Source organism: Chenopodium album, chromosome 16 (assembly GCF_948465745.1).
Source record: "Chenopodium album chromosome 16, dcCheAlbu1.1, whole genome shotgun sequence".
Lineage (NCBI taxonomy): Eukaryota > Viridiplantae > Streptophyta > Magnoliopsida > Caryophyllales > Amaranthaceae > Chenopodium > Chenopodium album.
In genome coordinates this window covers 8830897-8839143 of record NC_137849.1, presented here as the reverse complement: position 1 = coordinate 8839143, position 8247 = coordinate 8830897, and the positions used below count along the sequence as shown (strand labels likewise).

The window sequence follows — 8247 nt, the reverse complement described above, 5'->3', positions numbered from 1 at the left end:
AATTAATTCGACTTTGGGATTCAAATATACAGTCATAAAATACACTTTTAAACTTCAATATTTCGTAGTGGCTCATTAAGCTCGAGAATTATTATAATTATGCAAATTCCTACAAAATAATACCAACTCTAAAAGAACACTAGACAACGTAAATTAGTAATAAAAATAGCTCCGCAGAGTTCAAATAAGCACAAATATAACCGTGAGACCGGGAATAAAAATAAACCTATAATAGAATTATCAAACATTAATGATATAATTACTATTTTAGAAGACATGATAGTTTAGAAGACAAGGTATGTAAAACTTTTCAGTACAAGATTTTAATTTGTCATACTACAAACTCTATTCTAACATTCATTCTAGCTACTTATTTACGTACATCCTGGTATCATGCCAAAAAATCTACTTCACTCACTTATTCAACTGTATATATGTACATTTAATGAACTCTGGAGAAAAATCGAAAGCAAATCTATAGCAGCACCAACATATACTATTACTGACAGCCGTGAGGAGAACATATCAAAGTAAGGAGAATATAATGAATCAGATCCTCTTCAGTCTCAGCTAGCAGAATGGTTCGGTGTTTAGTTTGAATATATAAAGAGCCAGTTCGGAAAAAGAATTAGAAGGCTCTTACTTGTTTTTTAAGTGAGTTCTGAAACTGCACTTATCGTAAGGCTGTCAAGTAAATTATCGACCATTAGATTTAGGCCGAAAGTTGAATGTTGTTACAGAAAGCCCTCAATTTCAATTGAAATGGAGAGATATGACCAAATGCATATTGGGTCATTTTGTGTTTTCTTGAAAATTTTGTGTCCTAGATAAGGCAGCTGGATTTGCTTGCAGTACTGCAGAGGTTTCCATATGAAGATCATTCCCTTCATCGCGCTTTGATTGGAATGCCTTGAAAAGACCAGAACCTCGACCTATAGTTACTGGTTTCTCACTATTTTTCTTCCCAAGGGTTGTCCATATTGAGCTTTTTGCTACTTCTCCTGGATCATCAATCCTCAAAGTTTTTGGGATCCAAATAGATCTCTCGGAACCAGTCTCTTCAATCCCTTTCTCCTCAGACTTGATTGGACTTAGCATAGTCCCGTCTCTTGAATGCTTTCCTAAAGGAGAGTTTGGGCCAGAGCTCGAGTTTGAATGACTTACCTGAGATGGTTGAGCCATCAAAGGAATATTCCACGTTACTGGTACATTGTATCCCCAATAAGGAGGTGCATGATAAAACGGAATAGCAAAGCCGTTTGGGCAGAAAGGTGGAGCTGCTATAGGAGGACTCCATTGAGTTGAGTTCCAAGGATAAGGCCAAGGTGCTCCGGGGTAGCATGGGATTTGAAGGAAGGGAAGGCTATTAGGAGCTTCTGACTCATTTAAAGCTGATTTGCTGGCATAATCATTTGAATTTGATCCATCAAAGTCGTTACCTCCATGTTCCAAGCCTCCAAAACGATTGGGTATTTTCAATTCCTCTGGCTTTTGAAATCCATTAGACGAACAATTCTTTTCTGTCTTTTCTGCAAGGTTTAAGATTGATGTCATAGACTCACAAAGGGGTACATCTGAGCTGAAACTGAGGACTGTGCCATTAGTTGGTAGTGCAGGGTGAAATCCATTAGGAATATCAGGCTGAGTATTATGGAGCGCTTCTGGATTGGTGACTTGACGATAATGAGAGACTGAGTTCTTGTTTCTGCGACGCTCAGCACCAACAGGCACATTCCTCATTGTACCACCAGCTGTCCAATATCTTTGACAGTTTTTACAGAAGTGACGAGGCTGGTTGATGTTGTAATTATTGTAGTAACAGAACTTTGTGTCCATACTACTGCACCGGGGGCATGGGAGTATCTTATCAGGTTTCTTTGGAGCCGTATCTTCGGACGAACTCATCTCTGTCTTTTCTTCTTCCAGATTTAATGATTCCAGTGATGCCTTTTCGTTTGCATCTGATATAGTGCCGAGGTTATCAGTGCATCCTAATGATGCAGCCTGATAAGTACTCTTATCTGAAACTTCAGGTGAGACGCTAACTTGTTTTGTTTGAAATGGCTTTCCGTCTTGGTCAATCTGATAATGTAATGAAAATAATAACAAAAAACGTTAGAACCAGCTATGCTTTGAATGTAGTAAACCCCTGCTCCTCCATATCATCAAATAATCAGAAAAGTTTTCACTATTAGAAAATCAACCATAATGCATAACTAAATTGTATCCTTTATTGCAATAGATCAACTTTGACTGATGAATAATTAAAGATTATCATGATGCTTAAACACCGAAATCCAGTAATATCAATTCTCTATCAGTCAAAATGGTCAGCATTAAGATACAAATATGAGGTTCGATTTTCTCAGTCTGTTATTACCTTTTGAGACTAACTCATGAACTCATTGATAAATATTCATTAAGAATTTGAATGACTTTACAAAAGTATCAAAAGATAACAGCATGCCTTTTCCAGGACTTCCCTACGACAAATCATGCCTTTAAACCATCGACTTTATCATAAAATAATATACACAATCACAGTCATCTATTTGTAAAGAAACTATAGCTCGAATGATTTGACTTTCCAAGATATAATCAGAAAGAATAACGTATTAAAATGCAACCATTCAACAATGAAAACTAGCTTGACTCACCAGTATATAAGAATGTTAAATATGTTGAATTAGCAGAGATAACTCTTGAAATCTTGGGGAGTAAATACCAATCTTTTAAACCCCAAAATCTGATCCGTTCAAAAAAAAAAAAAAAAAAAAAACCCAAAATCTGATGTACAATCGATGCAAGAGGAATCAAATCCACAGCGTATAAAAATATACCAACAATAACTAACTACTGACTCACATATATGATCAACGATCATCATTTCATTCCAGAATTTTAAAAAGTCATCATTTCCGTTCTTGCTTTACCCCTGTTTATGCACACAAGTACTTTGCATGTTCTTTCAGGTATAAAAACTATTGTGTGTCCACCACACTATAACATATACTCCTTCCCGAATATGAAAGTTACAACTCTATATGTCATAAATTTCCCGCGCAAAAACATTGATCATCACATTCTACCACAAATAACACCAATACATTGATAACATTTACGACCAAGAAAACAAAAACTCCCATCAATACTCCATATATAAACAACACTTAATATACACCCCGCTTTATGTAGCCTGTTTAAACATTTGTTATTCATTATACATTATTATGTCTAAACTCTAAAGGAATCCGTGACTAAGATAATGAGACACTTCTGCAAGGTCATTTACGAAATTATTTCCTAAATTCTCATGAAACATTTGCCTCTGCTAGTCACTGATTAAATTGTTCAAAAAAAAAAAAAAAAAAAAAAAAACTCATCTTAACTAGTCAGAACTATACATTAAAAAATTAACAGCACCACATCCAATCCATCACTCGCCGCAGAATACTCTACCCATAAGGCTGAAAATAGATAAATCTTAGGAGTTGAAGTACCAATTTATCCCCAAGATTACTAAAGCTACTTCAAATCTCACAAACATAGGCAAAGTCATAAAAATTCTTTTGATTAGCTTAATTTCACCTCCATTTCACTAACATCCTTCACGAAGCATCGCTATTGTAATGACACACTAAAATTTAGTGTAACCACTTTCTGATACAAAATCAATTTCATTAAGAAATCTCAATACATATGCAGTTATTGGACAAATATTAATGTAAGCTGTAGGTGTTGAAAACGATAAACATAACAGTAACATATGATATGAAACTTTGCAAACCAATATAATTAATCAAATAATCAATGTAATAAGACTAATCCCATTAAACTACCATCTTAATTGCTCTATCCACTAATTATCATGGGAATTTGAGGCTTAGAAGAGCTTCTATTGTTACTTGCATACAAAACAAAATTAACATGTTCTATTTTGTTAGAATCGTCACAATGTGCAACATCCAAACTTCTAATTTTCACATCCTATCTTGTACGTGATTAAAGATATAATTGTTCAAATATATGTGCATATAAATATACTCCCTCCGTTCCTTATTGATAGTTTTTCACGGAAATTAATAAACATAAATAAAAATATTAAAAGTACTTTAAAAAAGTAAATTTTCATTGAATATACAAAAAAAAGTAGAGAGGGAAACAAATTTACGTGAAAAAGTTATATTTGCACAAATATTATTGCAAATTGAAGGGAATTTTGGTAAAAAAATTAATATTAATGATAATATTAATACTTGAAAAAAGCAAATAGAACTATATTTTGGGACTTAAAATTGGCTATTAGAGACTATCAATAAGGGACAAAAGGAGTATAATGCAATTATGTATTTAATAATTATTAATTAATATAACAAAAATTTCATAACCAATCCATCCACCCTCGAACTGATCAAACAAAGAACCATAACTACATTATCATTAAACATTTCAACTCAAATTCAATAAATTAATAATCAATAACCTACAATTTATTATACGAGTACTAATTAATTAAAAGATAAAAACCAATAATAGATTAATTTACCTTATCAATTTCACTGTCTCCTGGAATGCTATTTTCATCCATATCCTATGTATCAATTTCATCGCCATCTTCATCGTTGTCGTCGTCATTAGCAACGTCAAGAGCATCAGTTGGTGGTGACCAATTTATTGGGGAATTCAAGGGAATATCCTGCAATGGAATAGTCTTACCAAACAACTTGATTGCAGGGTCTTTTGTTTCCGTCATTGTTAAAAAAAATAAAATTTTGTAGATTTTTGGTTGTAATTTATATACTCGTATTATTGTTTGACATTCCGCAACTTAGGAAAAGAAAGAGAAAGAAAGAAGAAAAGGGAGGTAAAAGTGCAAGAATCTGAAATGCTTAATTTACGGAAGCGAGGAAATCTGAGACCCACCCTTTTTTGGTGTGTGTTTTAGCCGCTTTTGGTCTTTTCTATGATACAGAGACCTTCACTGTAAAATGTTGCTTTCCAACTTGTCTAAGATGTGCAGCGTAACTGCATAGATAGGTGTAATAGCGGTCTAAAAGCCCAATTAGACACGTACTAATTATATAAAAATCCTAAAACTAAAAACACTGAAGATTCAATACCCCCATCCACACGGAATTAAAATACCATCACTTCCAAAATTTAAAACTCTTCTTCTATATGATTTTCTCTCTCCTTTATTTCATTTTCTCTCACTAAAACACTGCAAAAGACATTAGAGAAGAGATGCAAAATCAAAAGAATCATCTCAAGAAAAGGTAAATTTGCACTGAATTTTGTCCGAAATTTTCATTTTTTTAGTGAATTTTCGAAACTTTTCGAAGAACTTTTCGAAATTTTCGAAACTCCGCCTTTGAAAATTTCCAGTTAATGGATGAATTGGTGTTTAGATTATATGAAAATTGTTTGGATTAGTTTTTATTATATTTTTTTTCTCTTTTCTTTGTAAAAAATTGTTTAGTTAATTTTTGTGTGTGGGTAAATTCATAAACTAATACAAGTTTTTCACTTGTTTTGTAGAAAATCAAAAAATACTTCAAAATCTACTTGAAATCAAGATGATATGTAAGTATCGATGTTTATTTTTAAATTGTCATTTCTATAAATTAAAATTTTATTGTGGTATTAAATTGTAATTGTTAATATAAATTGTTGATATAAACCCTAATTTTCTTGAATAGGCCGCTAAATAAAATGTTCGGTACCAAAAAGAAAAAAGTTGCAAAGAGGCCTACTGTAGATCCTGAATTACTCAAAGACATTTCGAAACAAGTTACAGAAGGGAAAATCAAGAGAACAGGTATATATTTTTTTTCTTGCTCATGTTTGTTGTTGTTTGGTCCAAAATTTGCATTGATGTTGGTGTTTTTTGTTTAGATTAATTTTTTAGTGAATTTTGTCCAAAATTTGCACTAATGTTGGTGTTTTTTGTTGATTGCTTGAGGAGGGAGATGAAGTATAGAGGAGGGGAGTTTTGGTGAATGGTTGGTATGGTGTGGGATTAGGAGTTGTGGGGTGTAGGATAAAATAGCGTGAAAAAGGGTAGCAAAATATGCACTGAATTATTTGTTGCCTTGTTCTTCTTTTGAATAGTGATGTTCATGTTTGAGAACATTATATTCATATTCATTTTCAGTTAGGACTTGCTCTAGTTCCAGCAACAAAATGGATGCTCGCTTCTATAATGAACAGAATATTGGGCTTAAGTGATACTTAAGTCGATCCACTTGCACTGGTGGTCTTGGATTAGTCACTTAATTATCAGCTTTTTATAACAGTGGAATGAAACAATACTGAGTATCATACTGCACTTAGTAGTCATTAATTGTGTATTATTCTTTTCATACACCCAAGGAAACAGAAACAATGAATTATAACAGTTTTAGACCTTTTAGTTGATAGAAGACTCACTTTAGATAAATTATTTTAACAATTTTTAAGCATTAAATGGATACAAGCCACCAAAAGTCTTTTCATCTACAATATACCATCAATGCCTGTAGACACACTCATTAAATCCCTTTTTACTTGTTTCATTTTTTGTTATGGGGTCTCCCAATTTATTCTGCCCATTTTATTTAGGAAATTTTCTTTCACTATTTTTCTCTAGTTAAGTCCCGCACTATCCACCCATATAATTCTCTACTTTTCACTTGCAATAAATCTTGTGCAAATGACTAATGGGAAAGTAGATAGGGGCGGAGGGAGTACATTGAAACAAGCAAGAGACTTTATATATTTGAGCAGAGAACCATCTAGACCTATTTTAATGCTAAATTGTTCAAGAAAGAAGGATAAAGGGAAGAATGTAATCACCCAGCAGAGTAGGTTATAGTTGGGGTGGGATAGATTAAAGAGGAGGTAGTGGCATTTTTGCAGTTAGTTATTTAGACCACTAGTATTATGCAAGATAGAAGGTTGTCATGAGAGGAAAAGAGCAAAGGATTATATTTAGAAATGTTGTAATTGAGTTGGAGCTTGGGGGAGTGCCAACCTCTTAGGTGATTCCAGGCCTAATTATAGCCAGATAAAATTATACCTTTCCATTTTCCCTAAATTAATTAGCAATTCCTTTTAATATTATCTTTAACTTTATCATCTTATAATCTTCTGTTTTAGAGTGCATATCAGGATAGTAGTAGGGTATTTTGTTGTTTAATGATGTTTTTGTTGGTGAAATAGAAACTGATTGAATGTGCCATTGAGCCATTGTTTTTAAGCTTCAAGCTGCTTTCTTGGTGTGTGTCTCTCTCTAATTCAATTAACTTCTGGAAGAGTGATAAGTGACCATAATGTATATATGTCTAAATTGTGTGATTATGCAATTTCGTAAACTTGTACATAAAGCTCACTGTTATACACAACTTGTTACTTAGAGTCAACAATGAAGTTGAACCACCAAAAGGACAAGAAAAACTACCACAAGAAAAACCACCAGAAGAACCATCAAAATAAGCACTGGAAGAAGGGGAAAGACCACTAGAAAAACCATTAAAAGAAGCACAAAAAGATCAATCAAAAGCAATAATTTTACCAAGAAAAAGGTATGAAATGCTTATGTACATTGTATGCTCACATTGTAAATGTATATATTCATATTAAAATGCTTAACTTCACATCTTAAAATGCATAATCTGAAACAAGCAATGCATATATTTATATTTAGCTATGTTAAAGGTATTTTAATACCTATACCATTGCATGTTCATTATTTTTATGCATTATGTTCATTGATTATTTCGAAATGTTCATAATATAAATATTTGTTGATGATTTCTCTAATTCAATTACTATGTTTATGCATATGTTCATATTTTTTTACGCATATGTTCATGTTTTTTATGCATATGTTCATATTCTGTATGCATATGTTCAATTTCTGAAATGCTTATATTCACTAAAGAAAAAGATGGCTATATTCATATTTTGAATGGTTATGTTCACATTTGGAATTGCATATGTTCATATTTTGATTGATCTTTTTTTGTTGCTTCTTGACTCTCGCACTTCTTAACGCACCTTACAAGTAATGCATATGAACATGAGCCTATAATTTCAATACAACTTATTTTCACTTTCTATATGCATATGCTCACTTTCTGTAATGTATATATTCACTTTTCTTAAAAATGATTATGTGTTCAATGCTTATATTCACATTCAGAAATGATATGTTCACTTTCTATATGCATATGTTCATTTTTTTTAACTTTACATTCATTCTATTAG

General features: G+C 32.4%; 1 protein-coding gene across 1 annotated transcript; it reads right to left on the bottom strand.

Moving 5' to 3' along the window:
• Window positions 1-322: 322 nt before the first annotated feature.
• LOC145584848 (cyclic dof factor 1-like) lies at window positions 323-4877 on the bottom strand. Its single transcript, XM_081641634.1, has 2 exons — window positions 4547-4877; window positions 323-2082 (listed from the first exon to the last, which is right to left on the bottom strand). Exons 1-2 carry the CDS (start codon window positions 4586-4588, stop codon window positions 793-795), a joined length of 1332 nt encoding a protein of 443 aa, XP_081497760.1. The 5' UTR covers window positions 4589-4877; the 3' UTR covers window positions 323-792.
• Window positions 4878-8247: the final 3370 nt, after the last annotated feature.